Source organism: Bombyx mori, chromosome 6 (genome assembly GCF_030269925.1).
Source record: "Bombyx mori chromosome 6, ASM3026992v2".
Classification (NCBI taxonomy): Eukaryota; Metazoa; Arthropoda; class Insecta; order Lepidoptera; family Bombycidae; genus Bombyx; species Bombyx mori.
In genome coordinates, this window is record NC_085112.1 from 13,049,901 (window position 1) to 13,070,767 (window position 20,867).

Consider the following 20,867-nt stretch of genomic DNA (forward strand, 5'->3'; position numbering starts at 1 on the left):
GGAGGGGGGAGCCTGGATATCACTAATACAGGTCTTTGAACCTAGTACAGGCTTCAGCTCTTTCAAACGCTTGCAAAATAAACTATAAGGTTAATTTCCATTTGTATTTGTACTGTACTTTTAAAAGAGAAATAAATAAATTATTATTATTATTATGGTTCTATTGTCAAAGACTTTACTTCTTTAATCACAGATTTCGCTAAGGCTACACACACTATAGACAAATAATATTAAAGAAATCAATATTAATCTAGTCTCAAGTTGACCACAGTTTTCTTGGTAGCGGAGAAGTACGGTGTTATGAAATTTTAAAATATAATAAAAAAAAGGGAAATTAAAAGTTAAAATTAGTTTTTATTTTGTCAACAACTCGCGATAACCGAAGAGGATATAGACGCAACTATGAAAACTAGTGGTCCCGCAGTAATCGAAATTCAATTATAATTAATTGAAATTATAAGTTTCAACATTATTAAGATTCTATTGTCAAATTATATAATCACAGATTTCGCCAAGACCACACTTTAGGCAAAAATTAATAAAGACAAACAATATTTAATCTATTCTCAATTTGACCACAGACTTTAAGCAATATGAAAAGTTTGACAATAAAGAAATAGTATGCATGCGTGTGTATGTCAAATACATAGTAGTGTGTAATGTTTTTTTCTGGATTTATTGCATTTTTTATGCATAATTTTTTTAAAACATGAGCATTTTGCATTTCTTCTCTATATATCTATCTCTATCTCTCTATCTCTATAAGTATGGGAAATTTCATACTCCTCCGTCCGCGCAATTTTCGTAAAAAGGGATACAATATTTTTGCTTCACGTATTAATATATAGATTAACTTACCCTATATATTCCTATGTAGCCTCCGAAGAAAATTCCCAGTCTCAAATGGGCCAGTCTTAGGGACTTCAACGCTTTCATCGGAGTCAGGATTTTAGGTATTACTGCACGGAGCATGGTCATCGCGCAACCCACGCCGAAAAGTTTTAAAGTACCCTACAATACAAAAAAAAAAAACTACTTTAAGCATAACGAAGAAACATCATACCGGATATACGCAATGAAAATTTTCCGTTTGAAAATATGCTTTATTTTATACGCAACAGAGGAAACATTAAAATAAATCGATATTTAGAAACGATAATCGATAAAACTTGACAGAAAATAACAAGGTAACGAAATCGGATGACTTATACAACTAGACTGGGACTATTTTGGGAAGTTGACATAATATGTTGCTCGGTCACCAAGCACGCTATCCACCAGAAAATAAGTCACGCAAATAAGTATGGACCGGACGGATAATTCCTTTCGGTTAGAAATTCTCGCCGACACGATATAACCATTCTTAGTTTTTTTGTTGTTGCTTAGTTGAGTGGACGAGCTCACAGCCCACCTGGTGTTAAGTGGTTACTGGAGCCCATAGACAGCTACAACGTAAATGCGCCACCCACCTTGAGATATCAGTTCTAAGGTCTCAGTATAGTTATAACGGCTGCCCCACCCTTCAAACCGAAACGCATTACTGCTTTACGGCAGAAATAAGCAGGCAAATTAGTTGGGAGAAAGTGCTAACGGGTAGGTAGGCGAATAGCAATGTCTCATTATTTTGCACAATGCACGATTTATTTACTTACTGAATACGGAATACCTTTAATATATAATTCAGACAAGGACCCCTGTGCGGGCAGGCAGGGCTTCGGCCTTCCACGCCACCGACTGGCTGGCCAGTTTCCTTGGAAACACGTGGCGGTGTGAAAAACCTGCAAATACCAAGAGAATGTGCTAGCTTTAACCAATTATTCTAGATTTGTTACCGGAGTTTATATATATTACAACGCCCTATTTAGAGAACCACCGTCAGCATCTGATGATGGCCACACTTTTTTACTTTTGTTATTGCTAAGATGTGTGAACGAGCTCACAGCCCACCTGGTATTAAGTGGTTACTGGAGCCCGTAGATATCTACAACGTAAATGCCGCTACCCACCCTGTAGTTGCAACGGCTGCCCCATCCTTCAAACCGAAACGCATTACTGCTTCACGGCAGAAACAGGCAGGGTGGTGGTACCTACCCGTGCAGACTCACAAGAGGTCTTACCAAAATGTAATTACGCAAATTATAATTTTGCGGTTTTGATTTTTATTACACGATATTATGCCTTCACCGTGGAAGTCAATCGTGAAGATTGTTTAGGTACGTATTAAATTAGAAAAATACCCGCCTGCGGGATTCGAACACCGGTGCATCGCTAGATACAAAGGCACCGGACGCCTTATCTTTTCATTGCTGTACATAGCCCTCTCCTAACCTACACCACTGAGACAGGTCCCCACCTTTCCTTATCCTTTATCCTTTATCCTTTTCTTCTTCATCCTGTCTATATCTGCCACGAAGCAATCATGCGTTTCGGTTTGAAATGTTCGACTGTTGCTATTACAATTGAGATTCCGAACTCATACGCCAAGGTAAATGAGTACAAAAAATACGAATATTTAGTACCAAATTCAATCAATAACTTACAGTAAAAAAAATCCAAAGTCAAAGATCATTTTAGAGATATTAATATTCAACGTATTAATGAATATACTTTAAGACTTGTTAATTTAGGAGTTGCCGCTACTATTTTGCATCAAAAACAATCTTATACTATCAATAATAAGGTCTATATAGATATACGAGTAAATCTATATCCCCTATAGATTTGGAAGCGGCTGAACCGATTTCGATGAAGTTTTCGGGTAAGTTTCAAGCTGGCCTGGTTTGATAGCGATTTGGATCAAAGTCAAATCAAAGATCGACGAGCCAAGCGGATTGGGTTTGACTAGTTTTACATAACTATAAGCTGAACTCGTTCCTGTTACGTGTCGGTGATGTTTACAACAAACTTGGCAAACTATTAATCCATTATATTGACCCATTTAATTATTCTATTACAAGGATGAGACGTCAAATAAGCGCCAGATTCTTTGTAGGTACGAACAACGGACACAAGGCCCGGTGGCGTTGATTTGCCACCAAATTCAGATCCTATTAATTTATCACATTTATATGAAAGTGGCTACATTTAGTTTGGTTTAGTTCTTCTTTTAGTTTTATTAGTTCTTGCTTTATTTTATTTCTGTTTTTCTAACGATATAACTTGTTTTTATAGGTTTCGGATCTTTAATTGGCTTTTATTTGTTATCTTATTATGTTAATATAAGCTGTCTTTGAAATAAATAAATATACAAAAGTTTAATGCTTGTGTCGAATTCATAATGTAATTTAAGTTTAAGAAGAAATTTTCGACTCACCAGAATAGAGGTGTTTGTTTGCCGCTCTCTCTGTCTCTCCGCATCAAATAGAAAAAGACGGCACTGCCCAGCATGAAGATCAAGGTCTCCTTACGGGGCGAACGCCGAAGCCATCCTTTCATTTCCAAAGTTCGAACCCAATATTCAAACACCTGGGAATTACAATGACAAATAATAACCCTGTATTGGAACCGAAAATCAAAATAGGTGATAGTCATTTTTTTAGATCTTCCTTATTGAAAGAGGTCCTTATTACGATTTTACTACACTATGAATGAATTCCCGGTAATTGATACTACTGCTAACACTACTACAACACTTGAATCACGTGAATAACACAATTTGTAATACTATTAAGAATCAGTCGACAGGTGTGATCAAGTCTCAAGGGAGGACTTGTCCATCTATTGGAACTGTGAAAGAGATCACCTTCAGATCTTCCTCAACATCGTCGATCCGCCATACCTACCCAGGCCTACCCACGCTAAGTCTTCTGGTACGTGATTGCCCTTCGAGAACTGATCAGCCCCGGCGATTATCTGTTCCACGCAATGTACCCCGCCCACTACCATATCAACGTCACAATATTTTGGACTAAGACGATTACCATCGTTTTCCTACGATTCTCTTAGGAGAATCGGACTCTCCGTGCGAGATCAAATCAGGTATTATTAGTACCTGATTTGATCTCACAGAGAGAGGACAGGAATGTAGGAGTCCGAGCAAATTACTTTCTATTGCTCTTTGGGTGACTTTGAGGCTTCTGATCGGACACATTATGAGCGAACACTTTATTTTCTATTACGTCAATCTCCTATATTACGTGCTGCATATATTTAAATGTGCTTGTAATTAATTTGGTTTACGAAGTAGGAGATACGACCGTATCCTTCAACACGGATTTAGAGTTAGAAAAAAATGGTAACCTTGCTGTCCGATCACCAAAAAAATTAAGCCAAAAAGTCACAAGTACGCATGTTTTTATTCAAGAGAGCCCTGTTTTTTGTTACGATCAATATTGTTTACTTCGATTTTCACGAAAAGTAAGGCTGATTGAAAACATCTTAAAGATTTAATCTCGTGTTTACTTTCACGGAAAACTAAATGTACGTTCCGATTTCATTTAGGAATCAGACAAATTTTTATTTTTATTTTTAATACGTATCTTTGTTCCTAAATTCCCAGTATCCTCGAGGGGCTATTCTGGTTTTGCCGGAGTGCTAGACCAGCTTTCGGGGCTCAACCTGAAAGATTTTGCCTAGGTCTGTCTATCACCGGATCGGAATCGCGACGAACTTTGTCTGTGGGAATATCTATCAAGTACCGACGACAACACACATTATTTTAACTCTAATATCCTGACCAGCATGAACATCAAATCTCTTTAATTAATTTTGAAACTTTATTAGTAGATTTTGATAATCTATATATATAAAAATGAATTGCTGTTCGTTAGTCTCGCTAAAACTCGAGAACGGCTGGACCGATTTGACTAATTTTGGTCTTGAATTATTTGTGGAAGTCCAGAGAAGGTTTAATAGGTAGATAAATATGAAAATTCTCGGAAATGAAAATAATTTTTTTTTTCCTTTGATGTGTCCCCCGTCGGACGTATTCCTTTTGTTTGTTTTAGGTTTATTTTATACAAAACTAGGTCTTTTATATATCGATTGAGGTACTACGAAGTCTGCCGGATCAGCTAGTTATTTTAATATAAAATTAATCTGTTTAATTGCGGCCTACAATTACTTTTAATGAATATGATGTCAGACATTTGCCTTAACGTTAACGTGTTTTTGTATTATTTATATACATATTTACATATATTATGTGTAAGTGGTAAGAATGTCTGGCTGAATACGTATGAATATGTGTTTGGAAAAATATTTTTATATTTGATCAATATATGTATTGTAACAACTCTAAGTACACCGAAAATCATTGTTTATCTCGATTCTTATTCTTCTGACGGGTCTCTGGAAGCGATTGCTTAATTGAAAAAACGGCCTATTGCATTTTTATGTATAGCATATTTTGCAGACTTATTTTGGTGTATAATCAAACATATTGTACTACAAATAGATTCTTAAATGTTATGTCTCATAACATTTCTTTAGGCTCCAGTGGCCACTTAAGAACATAGGAGCTGTTAGCTCGCCTAGTTGCCTTTTATTTTCTACATATGCTAATAGGCTATATCAGCGTATGTGTGGCGCATTTACATTGTAGATGTCTATGGGTTCCAGTAACCACTTAACACCAGGTGGGCTGTGAGCTCGTCCACACACCTAGGCAATAAAAATAAAATAAAAACCCTAGCCTGGGCTATATCAGCGTTACCCTAGCGTGTAGGTGAGCTCTCGGGGCTCATCCCGACGACGTTGTTAACACTAACCCTAGCAAGAGCAGTACTTCGCAGAAGTCGTCGTGGCTTAAAGGATAAGACGTCCGGTACATTCGTATCTAGCAATACACCGGTATTCGAAACGCGCAGGCGGGCACCAATTTTTCTAATGAAATACGTACTTAACAAATGTTCCACGATTCACTTCAACGGTGAAGGAATAACATCGTGTAATAAAATTCAAACCCGCAAATTTATAATTTGAGTAATTACTGGTGGTAGGCCCTCTTGTGAGTCCGCACGGGTAGGTACCACCGCCCTGCCTATTTCTGCCGTGAAGCAGTGATGCGTTTCGGTTTGAAGGGTGGGGCAGCCGTTGTAACTATATTTGAGACCTTAGTACTTATATCTCAAGGTGGATGGCGCATTTACGTTATAGGTGTTTATGGGCTCCAGTGACCACTTAACACCAGGTGGGCTGTGAGCTCGTGCAACTATCTAAGCAATAAAAAAAGAGTAATATTTTGTATAACATTAGATCGTTTAAAAAAAGGCACCGTTGGTAATTATACTCACCAAATTCACAAAGAGATTGACGACCAATACTCTTCGATGGGGCGGCTCGAAATACACGGCCAGTCCGCTCACGGTACATGGCAATAACACAGTCGTGTAGTACGAGAACTCGCTGAAGAAAAGCTTCCTGTTGACAAAAATGACAATAACATTACAAAGAAATTAATCCTTTTTAATTTCAAGTTATTTTGGAAACCCCCCCCCCTCTCCCCGAGCCCAACAAGTGGAAGTCGAGAGACGAAAGTAACTATGAATTAGTATCAAGTAAAGTAGTGAGACAGGGTTTTTCTTTCACTAAACGAGTTGCTTAGCCCTCCTGGTATAATGCGGAACCCATTGGCATCAAAACATAAAGACATGCCGGAACGCAGTACTGTATCGCAGCATGTAATCTTTGCAAGGATATGTGACCTCGGTAACCTCTACACTCTACGTCTGCTTTCTTATGTTATAGAAATAGTGTTAAATATTATTTAAAAATATTGGCATCCATTTAATCATCAATCTGATTTCGTTAGTAATATCGCAAACCAGACTCCAAAGAGATTTAGGTAACAATAACAAACTCACTGGTATTATTGGGAATTCAGTCAGAGATACAATGTTTTCAGAACTAACATGTACGATTTGAATTATTGCCTTATTAAAATGTTATGGCGTACGAATAGACACGACGCGGTTTTTTACAGTGTGTTGATTTAGTTAAGAACAGAAAAATAATTACCAATTACCTGAATATACAGTTGAGGGTCACAAACGAACTGCCTACGGTGAGTCCAAATATTCCAGACTTCAAATACAACTTGAATTGCTCTATAATTTCTTTCTTGCCAAGTTTCTTCCCTCGCATCAGAATTTGAAGCTTAAAGAAAAAATATAGGGGTAATTTCCAAAAATTTAGATGACCCGTTAAATAGTTCGCAAGTTCGAGATTGAGCATGTCGTCAGACGCTAACCACAGATCTTTGAGGCCATAGCAGTGAAAATGGAACAGCACTAAAACCTTGTTGAGGCTCGTAACCCAAGAGTCGGCTCACCGTCAGGGTAATCTAGTGGACGTGGAGTTGGAGGCCGAATGGTTCCGGGGTACGATGCGTCGCGTCTGCGATGCTGCGATGCCCCGGGTCAGCGGTCGCGCTCCGCGTGGCGGTGCGTATTGGTGGACGCCCGAGATCGCGCTCCTCCGAGAGGAGTGCGTGCGGGCGCGCCGCCGAAGCGCCCGCCACCGCCGTCGCCGCCTTCGCGATGCGGACTTCGCGGAGGTGGCGACCCGCCTGCATGCCGACTGCCGTCAGAAGCAGGAGGCACTGCGGCGGGCCATCGGCGAGGCCAAGTCTCAGAGCATGAAGACGCTCCTGGAGACGCTTGACCAAGATCCTTGGGGGCGCCCGTACCAAACGGTCCGCAAGAAATTGCGGCCGTGGGCGCTCCCGGTGACGGAACGTCTCCAGCCTCAGCAGCTGCGGGAGATTGTCTCCGGGCTGTTCCCGCGGATGGAGAGGGGCTTCGAGCCCCCTTCCATGGGCGCGCCACCACGCAGTAGCGTGAGCGGTGATGCCCCTGCTGAGGTGGTCCCTCCGAGCATCTCGGAGGAGGAGATTCGTGCGGCCGTGTCGAGGATGCGGAGGAAGGACGCGGCCCCCGGCCCTGACGGTGTTCACGGCCGGGTCTGGGATTTGGCCTTCGGTGCCCTTGGGGACCGACTCGTGCGGCTCTATGAAGCCTGCCTCGAGTCGGGACGGTTTCCGAAGCAGTGGAAGACGGGCAGACTTGTTCTGCTAAGGAAGGAGGGACGCCCCGCGGACTCACCTGCGGGATATCGTCCCATCGTGCTGCTGGACGAGGCTGGAAAATTGCTCGAGCGGGTGGTGGCCGCCCGCATCGTCCAGCATCTGACGGGGGTGGGTCCCGATCTGTCAGCGGAGCAGTTCGGATTCAGGGAGGGCCGCTCGACCATCGACGCGGTGATGCGCGTGCGTGCCCTCTCTGATGAGGCTGTCGGCCAGGGCGGGGTTGCACTGGCGGTGTCCCTTGACATCGCCAACGCGTTCAACACCTTGCCCTGGTCGGTGATCGCAGGGGCGCTGGAGTATCACGGCGTCCCTGCGTATCTCCGTCGGCTGATCGGGTCCTACCTCGAGGACAGGTCGGTCGTGTGCACCGGGCACGGTGGGGCGGTGCTCCGCTTCCCCGTCCAGCGCGGTGTTCCACAGGGGTCGGTCCTTGGCCCTCTCTTGTGGAACATCGGCTACGACTGGGTCCTGCGTAGCGCCCTAAGTGCTCCTCTTCCGGGTCTGAGCGTAGTTTGTTACGCGGACGACACTTTGGTCGTGGCCCGGGGGAGGGACTTGCGAGAGTCTGCCCGTCTTTCCTGCGCGGGGGTGGCCTTCGTCATCGGCAGGATCCGAAGGCTGGGTCTGGAGGTGGCGCTCGATAAATCCCAGGCCCTGTTGTTTCACGGGGCCCGGAGAGCGCCGCCTCAGGGGGCCCACCTCGTGATCGGAGGCGTTCGCGTCGAGATCGAGGCAACCGGGTTGCGGTACCTCGGTCTCGTACTGGACGGTCGTTGGAGCTTCCGCGCTCACTTTGAAAGATTAGGTCCCCGACTGATGGCGGCTGCCGGCTCGCTGAGTCGGCTGTTGCCGAACGTCGGGGGGCCTGACTTGGTGGTGCGCCGCCTCTACACGGGGGTGGTGCGGTCGATGGCACTGTACGGGGCTCCCGTGTGGTGCCACGCCCTGACCCGCGACAACGTTGCGGCGTTGCGACGTCCGCAGCGCGCGATTGCGGTCAGGGCGGTTCGTGGATACCGCACCGTCTCGTTTGAGGCGGCGTGCGTGCTAGCTGGGACGCCTCCCTGGGACCTGGAAGCGGAGGCGCTCGCTGCGGATTACGCGTGGCGATGCGATCTCCGCTCCAGGGGGGAGCCGCGTCCCGGCGCGGCGGAAGTTCGAGCGCGGAAGCTTCAATCTCGGCGTGCCGTGCTCGAGGCGTGGTCTCGCCGCCTGGCGGACCCCGCCTACGGGCGACGGACCGTCGAGGCGATCCGCCCGGTCCTCTCGGAATGGGTGAATCGCGACCGAGGACGTCTCACCTTCCGAGCGACACAGGTGCTCACGGGACACGGCTGTTTCGGTCGCTACCTGCACCTCGTCGCCCGGAGGGAGCCGACGCCGAAGTGCCACCACTGCAGTGGCTGCAACGAGGACACGGTGGAGCACACGCTCGCGTACTGCACCGCTTTCGCGGAGCAGCGCCGCGTCCTCGTTGCAAAAATAGGACCGGACTTGTCGCTTCCGACCGTCGTGGCTACGATGCTCGGCAGCGACGAGTCCTGGCAGGCGATGCTCGACTTCTGCGAGTCCACCATCTCGCAGAAGGAGGCGGCGGAACGGGAGAGGGAGAGCTCTTCTTCCCTCTCGGCGCCGTGCCGCCGCCGTCGAGCCGGGGTTCGGAGGAGGGCGTTTGTCCAGCTCCAGCCCCTATGAGGAGGCAGTCTCCTCCCGGTGATGGTCACGGGGCGACCTAAGGGGGTTGAGGCTGCGCCGCACGCTACCGTCACTCTAGCGCGCTGGCACCAGGAGGACGGGACGGCGCGTCGGCGGCTGCGGACTGCGATGCGGTCCGCATTTTCGTCGTCGCTGTCGTCGCCGAACATACTGTTGAAGAGCAACCCGGTCGGCGGTGTATCGCGTTCCGACCCGGCAGGCTGGTTCTGGCCCAGCGGGGTATCCCGGAACACCAGCGGCACCGCCCGGGCGGCCTGGTAGGGCCGCCGTACCGCGGAGACCGACGTCGTTGGTCGTCGACTATCGCCTCGACGACCCGTCGGTCGGGCGTCCTCGGGGTGGCGCCGCGTGTCTGGTTGTAGTGTTGACCGCGGGAACCCCCCTACTCTGAACGGGTTCTGACCCCGGACGGAGATCGGACGTCGGGTGTAAGAGTGCAGGGGAGTCGTTTAGTGGGTGGGCCCTAAAATCCTTGGGCCCGCGATCTGCTCTCAACACCTGCAGATCGTTGAGTCTCACATACCCCGCGCGCCCCCTAGGCGCGGGGACCTCGTAGGAGGTTCGGCCCCCGGCCCGAAAAAAAAAAAAAAAAAAAAAAAAAAAAAAAAAAAAAAAACCGTCAGGGTAAAATGCAAACAGGGCAAGGAGTTAATACTGGGGAACCGTTTAAGCATTGCACTTTGATGTCGTGATGGCCTAAAAGATAAGGCATTTAATATAGACGTCTCATATAGATGTTTCAAGGTTGCATTTACATTGTTGATGTGTATGGGCTCCGGTAACCACTGAACACCGAGTGGGCCGTGAGCTCATCCAACAATCTCTTCTTCCTCCTAGCATTGTACCGGTCTAATGCCAAGGGCCGGTTTCCTGCTTTGTTTTTAACGGACCGATGAGCTCATTCACACGTCTATATCTATACATATAAATAAAATTAGAGTGTCTGTTTTTAGTATTGAAATAACCGGTTTTTACTACATGCATATGAATATAGACGGTACATACACCAAAATAACATTTTTTACAATTTTTGTCTGTCTGTTTGTTCCGGCTAATCTCTGGAACGGCTGGACCGATTTTGACGAGACTTTCACTGATAGGTAGCTGATGATATAAGGAGTAACTTAGGCTACTTTTTTAAGACTAGCTTCGCCCCGCGGCGTCATCCGCGGTACGACAATAACCGCGGGTATCATCGCGGGACTCATCAATAATAAAATTAAATGTTTCCGAAGCAAAGCGAGGGCGGGTCGCTAGTATAAATAAAAATAAACACAGCGAGACAACAAATCAGCGAACGTTATCTCGCTATTCTTAGTATTCTTATTATGCCGTGCTTATTATTCCAGAAGTACAATGTTAACTTTCACAATGCTTCTCAATCCGCACGTATATCGATACGTTTCTCAATTATGAAAGCTTAAAATGCCGTAACACCTCACTTACTAATTCGGGGCATAGAAAGTTTCTTTTTCCTCAACATCTCAGACATTATTAAAATTCTATTAGTTCTTAGTGTCGTAAGATACGCACAGTAAAATTAATCCGAAATAACTTGCGTATTGGTATTATTTCATAGTTAAGTAGTACTATATAAAATATTTAACAATATTTTTTTGTGAAAAATCACTGAATATTGTTTTTATTACATACAGATATAGCAATAAGTTAAGGTTAATAATACTAATGGAATAAAAAAAACCAGATACATTTTGCTTGAAATCTTTATATTAAAAAAAAAATCCAAATAGGAGAAGAACAAAAAAAAAGAATAAAGCAGTTCTGTGAACTGTGACTGTTTACAATATGGGTAGTTTATATAATGATGTGCTACATAAATCAATATGTGATGAGACTTCAAGAAATAAATGATAGAAGAGAAATCACACACAACCAGTTGGCCCCAAATCAGCATTGATATTGATATTTGAAGTCGTCGTGGCCTAACGGATAAGACGTCCGGTGCATTCGTGTTGAGCGATGCACCGGTGTTCGAATCCCGCAGGCGGGTACCAATTTTTCTAATGAAATACGTACTCAACGAATGTTCACGATTGATTTCCACGGTGAAGGAATAACATCGTGTAATAAAAATGAAACCCGCAAAATTATAATTTGCGTAATTACTGGTGGTGGACCTCTTGTGAGTCCACGCGGGTGGGTACCACCACCCTGCCTATTTCTGCCGTGAAACAGTAATGCGTTTCGGTTTGAAGGGTGGGGCAGCCGTTGTAACTAACTTGAGACCTTAGAACTTATATCTCAAGGTGGGTGGCGCATTTACGTTGTGGATGTCTATGGGCTCCAGTAACCATTTAACACCAGGTGGGCTGTGAGCTCGTCCACCCATCTAAGCAATAAAAAAAATATATTATACTTATTTTTATCATTTTTATAAATAGATATTAAAAACCCAGAAAAGGATCTAATAAGCCAGTTCGTCACACAAACAATTGCTCAAAGTATCGAACTGAACCAATGAACTGCAGCCCAGCATTTAGGAGAGCTAATTACTGCCTCAGATTCTTTTTTTTTTTTGCTTACGTGGACGAGCTCATTAATTAATTATGTGTCTGTCATTAATTAAGTAATTATTTAGTGAAGATTAATTTTTGTCTCTGAAAGAAAAGACATATGTATTGACTGTAAAAATTCTCACAAAATGGTTTTCATTCATATAGCGTAAAATTAAAAAATTTAACAAATTTGTTTCACATTTTTTAAGCTAATAGCTCGATAACTGAAACTAAAAGGTTAAAGTACAAGAATAAGTCAAGGATGTGTTGTAATATATATCAAGATATTGAATACTATGTGTGATGATTAAGATATCGAATTGATAATCCAGGTCATATCAATCTAATTAAGATAAGCCCACTCTTCCTTTTTGTTATTCCAATAATATTTATATTAATTTTTCTAATTTCAATGTTTTAAAAGATATTTTAAGTTTGTAATGAAGAGTAATTTAAAGTAAGATGTTGTCTGTGGTCAAAATATGTAGGCAGTAAAGTGACTGTCTCTACTATTGCTATTGTTAAAAAAAGATTATAAAAGGAGCCTCATAAAAAAAGACATTGACATTAACAATTATTCATAGCAATTCAGTTCTTGTTTGATTTTGCTTCAATTGCTACACTTATCAAATGTAAATAACAGACTTATTGAACATATACATATATATGAGTCGTCTATTATCAAAGGTGGCAATCTGTGCATTTGGACAAAAATTTTTTATTGATATTTCAATACAGATTGATTTGAATATAATCGTCTCCTTCAAAGAATACGGTTCAAAACCTGCATTAAATAAAGGTTAATACTTAACCTGTTATTTATCTAAGATGTCATTCAGAAGAGTTTTGTGACTGCCAATGGAATACAAAGTCAATAATTCGTTTTTCTGAATTACCAATAATTATCCAAAAGTCACATTGCCGGCTTTGATAATAGTCGACTCATATATTCCCACAATATTTATGACTGATTATGAGAATGACTTCTAGGTGGGAGGTTTTATTAGGTTTGTTTAAATTTTAGTAGAATATTTACCTGGCTTTAAATTAGAATTCCATATACCATGGTACCCAGAGACTGATTTAAATACTTATATAACATGTTTTATATTTATATGTATAAAAATATCCATACAAAATATATTAAACTAATGTCTTAAGGAAACTACAAGATCGAACTCATAATGCACCAATTAGAGATGCTAGATGGTGCAAGTGAGACTAAGTCAATAAAAAGTCAAATCAAAAAATTATGAAATAAATATTAATAAAACATAAATTCCATGACGAATAATAAAATGTCAAGTGTTTGGTGATGGGATCAGTGAAGATAATTTAGTCATGTGAATTTTAAAAGCACTTCAATGAATCTGATGTATTATTTATTGTTGGTGTTTTTCGCCTTTCAAATGAGATTACCAAAGACGTTAAATTTTTACCTACCAATAAATTTAATGCTAGCAAAGAAACATTTGTACAAGAAAATGTGATGACTATTACAATGTGATGACTATTTATGTGATAGCACTAAATGGAAATAAAGCCATTTAATTTTATTTACTACAAACTTTCTGCCTGCATCATATTCACAATACTATACATCTCTAAGAGACTCTTACTCAGGAGTGAGATGAAAGTAGCTTAAAATGTAGCATTAAAAGTAGCTGTAATTGGTTCAGTTGTTCTGTCATAAAAACTTAACAGAGATAGTTACTTCCATGTTTACAGTATTAAATATGAATTGTAATTATAATATGCATTGTTTTTGTTGTTTAACCTTTTAAGAAAGAAAATTAAAAGCAATCATGCATAGATATTACACTTACACTTAATATGCAATCATGTAAAAAAAACATGCCTAATTAAATAGCCCTAGCTAGTTCGTCTCAGAAATATAACTCTTTTCCGAACCAGTACAGTTTTTCAATAATTGTGTCAACATTGAAGTTTATATTTATTTGCTGTATTAGCTATGCCTCCTGTACATTGTACTTTGGAATTATCAATAGAGATTTTGAGATTAAATACTTACAACATAAACCATGGCGTAAAACTTATAACTTCCTTTTATACAGCTGATAAGCATTGACGAAGTCGCATCCGTACATTTGTAGGTCCATGGATGTATAAGATTGTGACACTCGGAAGCACTACACGCCTTTTCGAACCACAACTTACTTGCTTCCACCATTTTTTAATTTATATTTTTAAAGGAAATTTCTCAATGTTTTTTAATACGATACGAATATGATACTGAATACGTTATACGAATTCAACAAAGGGGTTTTGATTAAAACTATAGATAAGCTAAAATTCTCTAGGTGTCATTTTATCAAATGATACTGTACAACAGAAGATTAATTTAAGGTAAGATAATGTCCTTATAAACAAAAAAATTGACACGAAAATATCGGCTTAAACACATGTTATTGCTAGTGAATTAACTGTCAATCTAATGTAATTAAAATTCAATTCGAATAGGTAGGTAGGTATGTTGGACGGATAGACAGTGTGTCAAATGTCATTGTGATTAACTCGACATGGACAATTTTAAAAAAATGCGACCTTTATTATGTACTGTCCTAACGATTTCATTAGATATGAACACGTTGAAAAATAGCAGTCAATGCTCCTGTTGTACCAGATTATTTTGTAATACATTATACTTACATCCATAGCTTTTCAATAGTATAAATCATTCGATCCCTGAAAGTCGTATTCATCTACGTCTCTTTTTTATTCATTTATTGTTTTTTTTTGCCTATGCTGATAGCCTTGAGAGGCTATTTCAGCTTCTCGCTGACGTGTAGGTGAGCTCAAGGGGCTTAAACCAGAGTGTTGCTAACACTGGCTTTAGCAAGACGGTGCTTCGCAGAATCAACCACCGGATCGGAAAAAGCGACCCACTGAGAAGATCCGGCGAGAAACTCAATGGGCTGTGTCTCTGGGTTAAATTACTCGTCGAGCCCTTAGTCGCAAGCGACGGATTCGGCGAAAACGGTGACTGGTGCTTGAGGTACCTACCTAAAAGCACCGTCAATTGATCGGGAGGATCTGTAATGATGTGTATTCTCTTAACTTATCATAACTCCAATTTATACTTTCTGGCTTATCTCAAACCTACATTTATTTTGGTTAATTCGTTCAAATTATAATATTAACATTTCTCAAGAGAATGCTATAGAATTATGAACACTTACGAAAGACATTGTATATATAATCCCGAAAAATTTTGCTGCCCCTTTTCCACATGCCAGTGACATTCCCCAAAAAGCTTTGAAACAGCTGTCAGTCCACGGATGAATAGCTTTCGAGCATGAAAGAAAAACCAAATCAGAATTGTCTAGAAAATGTTTGCTGATTTCCACCATTTTCACAAATTTTTACTGCAATTGTTAAAGTTAGGCAATATTCATTTCAGTATTAATCAAACCACAAAAGCAAAGTGAGTAGTCTTAAACTTAAACAATAGCTACCACCAACCACCCAGCCACAAAATTTAAATATTCAAAATACAGATTGTAAGCATTATTGTATGCAAATTTATATAGGTAGGTGGAAAACAACAAACTTCGCTGAGAAATTCAGAGAACGTTGTTTATATTATTGTTTTACACTTGAAAGTAATTTAGGTATATATGTTATCGGCAATCTGTATAACACGGTATTCTATACAATACCTAACCAGTGTATCTTCTTCTTCTCAGTCGGACACTCTTGTCAGAGTGGTCGTGATTGCGCTGATGCTGTATGTGCACGAGGACCTGTAAGGTCACCCATGCTCCCGACGACCGCCCTCCAGGCAATACGCCTCCGGGTGTGGCGGTTCCAAGCGTTTCGAGTACATTCGACCATAGTGGACTCAGTTGCCTTCTTTATTGGGTCAGTCCAGCGGGTCGGTGAGCGTCCGCGTGATCTCCTGCCTTCCACCCAGCCCTTTATCACCAGTCTCTCCATTGAATGCCAGTAGGCAATGTATAGAATACCTAAAACGTTAAGGTAATGTATGAAATATTTTTCATTTTATACTTTCCCTAGGCATTCTATACAATACCGAATGCGCTGCCGGCAGTGTGTGTAAAAGACGATAGCAGGGAAGGGGGAGTGCTCAAAATCTCACATATTTTTTTACTTACTGTATTCTGAGAAGCCAGTAGATCTACATCTTGTTTTTACAGAATTGTTTTGTTGTCTAAGCTTTTTAACTGATTACTTATGAGAAAATTAGATTATGTTAGTTAACCCAGAAGAATTTTAAGTTCAATGTTATTTGATTGTGATTTTACTATAAATACCTAACTTTGAAAAAATATTGTTTTTAATCAGAACTAACTACTTACTAATTGGAAATTTTAATAAAGTTGATTTTAAGCAAATCTAATGTGCTATTTTTCCGTCGTTTTATACCCTTCTACTTACTGGCTTACATAACAATGATAAAAACAGGCCCAAATATAGTTATTTCACACATTACCGGTGGACTGGCAGGTCTATACAATCTTAGGAATTGTATACATTACTTACGTAAAGTATACACGAAAAAGGGTTTTTTTAATTTGTTATCGCATGTTTAATACGTTAATCATGAGTTGACGAGTACAGTTACCGGGTTCCCTACTCCTGGGGGTGTTAGAGCAAAAGGTGTCTAATGCAAGAGTTATTGGATCTGATGGATCCGTAAGAACGTGTCTAGGGCGTCGACGGCGACTGGCTCCGGTGTGATCAGGATTCAGGAAGAAGTCAGCGGTGGCAATGATAAGGCGATTATCATGACGCATAGCCTTATCGAACTATCGTTCCGACACTGACTTCGTCTGTTTCCAGATTGATTCGAGGCCCAGGTCGTCGTGTAGATCAATGTTCCTCACGAACCACCGAGCTCCGATGGCTAGCCTGCAAAGGCGGGATTGTAGCGATTGGAGGGTATTTGTGTGTGCGAGCCGCGTGAGCGACCGAGCGGTGATTCTACGACAGTACCATTCCATTTCTTACCGACGAAAAAATTTACCGATGTATAAAAATTAACATTCTCCGAGCATTTAATCTTCATACAGTGATTATCAATCAGCATTTACTACATTCCTTTATATTACACACTGCTACTATATGCAACGTTCCTTTGCAATACTTATACTTTTATACTACTACAGGTTATAGAAACACGTTTAAAAAAGTGCATCTTATCATATCCGTTACCCGGCATGCAGAAATAGAGCGGAGCAAACAAGGCAATTTGCAGTGAAATTTTTGTCACTTAGTTTTGTATTATTTAGTAATGTTATATATCGGTAGGCAGCGGCTTGCCTGCGTTCCTGGTATTGCTAATGTTCAGGGGTGACAGTAAGCACTTACTGATTGATGGTATGCTAGTATGTCTACCGCGGAAATTAAAAAAAGCCAACATAAAATAAAACTTAAATATGAAATATTTGAATAAGTTTATATAAAGACTGTGAATATGGTAAACGTCATGGATAATATTTTAGGAATAGAAATAAGCGAATTGACTTTATCTCTTTAAAAAAGGGCCTCGAACAAAAGGGTTTTATTGTAAAAGACAAAATATAGAATTTAATTTAAAAAATATTTTGTCTATGGTTACAGGTACTAAAAAGTTCTAGAACCTGCCGCCAAAACGAATTGTCGCTGCAGTCAGTAAATGGACGTTTGATGTGGTTGGTTGTCAAAGACTGTGCTGTTGTGTGTTTACAGTGATTTATTACCCGTTACTATAATCATAATTGCAGTATAAGGTTTTAGGGAGTAGATGAAGGTATGTATAAAATGCTAGATAAAATCTAACGTCTAAATTATAACGTTAAATTGTTATAATGACTTGGCGCTCGCCGAGCCAACTGCTTTGGACTCAATTCATCTCCTTCTTGTCAGCTGTACACAAAGATGCTACGCATTTACTTAGCAATGGTACAAATAATGAATTAAATTGTCAATTTTTTGTCGAAACAGGGTATGCCACACAGACAGTCTGTTCAGTCAGTTTCAAGGAAGTTTTAATGGTCCTTTTCTTTAGGTTTCCTAGTCGTACAACAGAGGTTATGGAACTGTTTTGTCCCTTTTTTACGAAAGAAGATAATTTATCGTATAAAGTGTATCTATCACACCTAATGACCCCTACCGTTGTTACAAAGGTACATTATTTAAAATCAACATCAATATTTTTCTTGAATATTATGTTTATTCTTAAGAAAACAACTGTATCAGTGTTTATGTAGATAAGTGTAAAATGTAATTATAATTAAAAAATAATGTTTATAGATACATTATTGGTTCATTTGATTGTAAAATAATTTAAAATAAATATAAAAGTAATCTTGTATTAATGTGAATGTAGAAACTATAGAAGAATACTAAATACAAATTCAATATCCTTTCCAATAAATTTGGATACTCACACAAATACAGTAGCAATAACAAATTAGACAATACTCAGATATTCAATATTCATAATTTACAAACTTCTTAATGTCCATTTTATTTTCCTGTTTCATATTTTGACTACACTCTTCCATTATGATACAAACTCATTAGTTTAAATTGAGGGTCTTGAATATCTGTTTTTTATATACAATAAATGGTTCAACTATAGGGCTGTATCAGCTGGCAACCAAAATCCTAATCTCTTAAGTTCATAAAACATAATATTGAGGTCAAGAAATCTTAAGTCTAAATCTATCAACACAATGATTCATTTACAAATTCAATACATTACCACTATTCTTAAATTTTTTCAACATTACATTCATACTTATTTGCATTTTACTATCTTCTGAAAATTCCCATAGCATTCCTTGACCATATGGAAGAAGCTGTGTGTAATAGTCAATTTTTTTTTATTGCTTAGATGGGTGGATGAGCTCACAGCCCACCTGGTGTTAAATGGTTACTGGAGCCCATAGACATCTACAACGTAAATGTGCCACCCACCTTGAGACATAAGTTCTAAGGTCTCAGGTATAGTTACAACGGCTGCCCCACCCTTCAAACCGAAACGCATTACTGCTTCATGGCAGAAATAGGCAGGGTGGTGATACCTACCCGTGCGGACTCTCAGGAGGTCCTACCACCAGTAATTCATTATAATACTGTAAAATATGACCTAATGTTAATCTCGAAAACCATTTTATATTATCACATAAATAAATAAACTGTACCCAAAATAATATCAAATGAAGATATTAATATGACAATTATTTAATTCAATATTTTGTTCATACACAAATATGTTAGAATAAAACTATGGCATGTAAAGATTAAATAAAATTAAATTGAAACAAGCATCTGTCTAATATGAATGGAGTAGAAATTGACCTACATTCATCGAATATAATGATCATGAAGATTTGACAATCTTACAATTGGTTTTTTTATTCTTTGGACCTGTTAGATGACATCAGCATGTATCCATTTTGCAGTTGACTTTAACCTATTTATGATTAGCCGCCTATCATGGTAAAAAAACCTAAAGTATTTTCTGTTATTGAATATCATGCCAAATATCCTAAAATCAACATGCACTCTAATTCTGCTTCAATGTGAAGTTTATAGAGAGCTAAGGGATGATCATTATCAAAAAACAACAGGCTCATAATTTTATAATTCATTAACAAGCGAAATTTAACTATTGACTAGAGATAAAAAGTAATCTTTTAATTTCTTTTTATTGCTTAGATGGGTGGACGAGCTCACAGCCCACCTGGTGTTATGTGGTTACTGGAGCCCATAGACATCTACACTGTAAATGTGCCACCCACCTTGAGATATAAGTTCTAAGGTCTCAAGTATAGTTACAGCGGCTACCCTACCCTTCCAACCGAAACGCATTACTGCTTCACGGCAGAAATAGGCAAGGCGGTGGTACCTACCTGCTCGGACTCACAAGGGTTCCTACCACCAGTTAAAATGAAATTCCATTTTAAATGAAGTTATAAATATGATCTATTGCAGAAATGAGTAAATATTGATGTGAATGTTATTCCTGGAACTTTATTGTATGGTATTCAGACATTATCAAAGTAAAGATGAGTGGTAGTTGAAAGGAAAATATTACTAATGACAATTGAAGACAATGAACTGTTATAATGGTTATGATCTCATTCCAGTCGTTGCTCAATAAATGCACTTACTTTTATCATGTAACTTCCTCTGGCCTGAAAACTTAAATTTTTTATAATCCTCCATTAAACATATCCTGCTTAAATTGTACATTAGATTTATTTGACAAGGAAATAAATAAATTACCTTCATCAATAGATTTATAATGAAATAAATGTTAAGATGAAGCTAGTAATGTCTTAAATGAAATTAAAGAAATAGAAAAAACTTGAGATATAAAACCCCATTTAACTGTGACGGATAGCTGATGGTGAGGAAATTAAGAGCACACAGATATTACAAGTTATCACTGAATTAAAACATGTACCAAACATTGCTAATGCTAAATATAAAACATATTTGGAATAAATAATATTATAAAAAGGTCCTTTAATTCAAACACTAGCGGTCCCATACACTTCAGGAAATCATTAAATTTAATGTTTATTCCAAGATCTGCTAATCAAAATTAAATCATTTTACATTTATCTAACATG

General features: G+C 39.9%; 2 protein-coding genes across 5 annotated transcripts in view; one reads left to right on the forward strand and one right to left on the reverse strand.

The window, feature by feature from the left end:
- LOC101740488 (transmembrane protein 135) overlaps positions 1–15,700 on the reverse strand; it is a 37,736-nt gene extending 22,036 nt beyond the window's left edge. The window contains exons 1-6 of one of the 3 annotated variants that reach the window (XM_038011679.2): positions 15,459–15,672; positions 6,965–7,095; positions 6,234–6,360; positions 3,314–3,465; positions 1,667–1,778; positions 859–1,011 (exon numbers count right to left, since the gene is read on the reverse strand). In XM_038011679.2, the coding sequence (XP_037867607.1) occupies positions 859–1,011; positions 1,667–1,778; positions 3,314–3,465; positions 6,234–6,360; positions 6,965–7,095; positions 15,459–15,629 (846 nt within the window). In that variant the 5' untranslated portion in view covers positions 15,630–15,672. Of the gene's footprint in view, positions 1–858; positions 1,012–1,666; positions 1,779–3,313; positions 3,466–6,233; positions 6,361–6,964; positions 7,096–14,290; positions 15,319–15,458 lie in introns of those variants that run through there. The other 2 variants (XM_038011678.2, XM_004923490.5) reach the window with 2 other exon arrangements.
- Positions 15,701–17,883: 2,183 nt separating this feature from the next.
- The window catches only part of LOC101745857 (CCR4-NOT transcription complex subunit 6), a 229,576-nt gene continuing 226,592 nt past the window's right edge, over positions 17,884–20,867 (forward strand). For both annotated transcript variants that reach the window (XM_012697837.4, XM_004923524.5), the window contains exon 1: positions 17,884–18,031. The gene's annotated coding sequence lies outside the window, so the exon portion shown is untranslated. The remainder of the gene's footprint in view (positions 18,032–20,867) is intronic.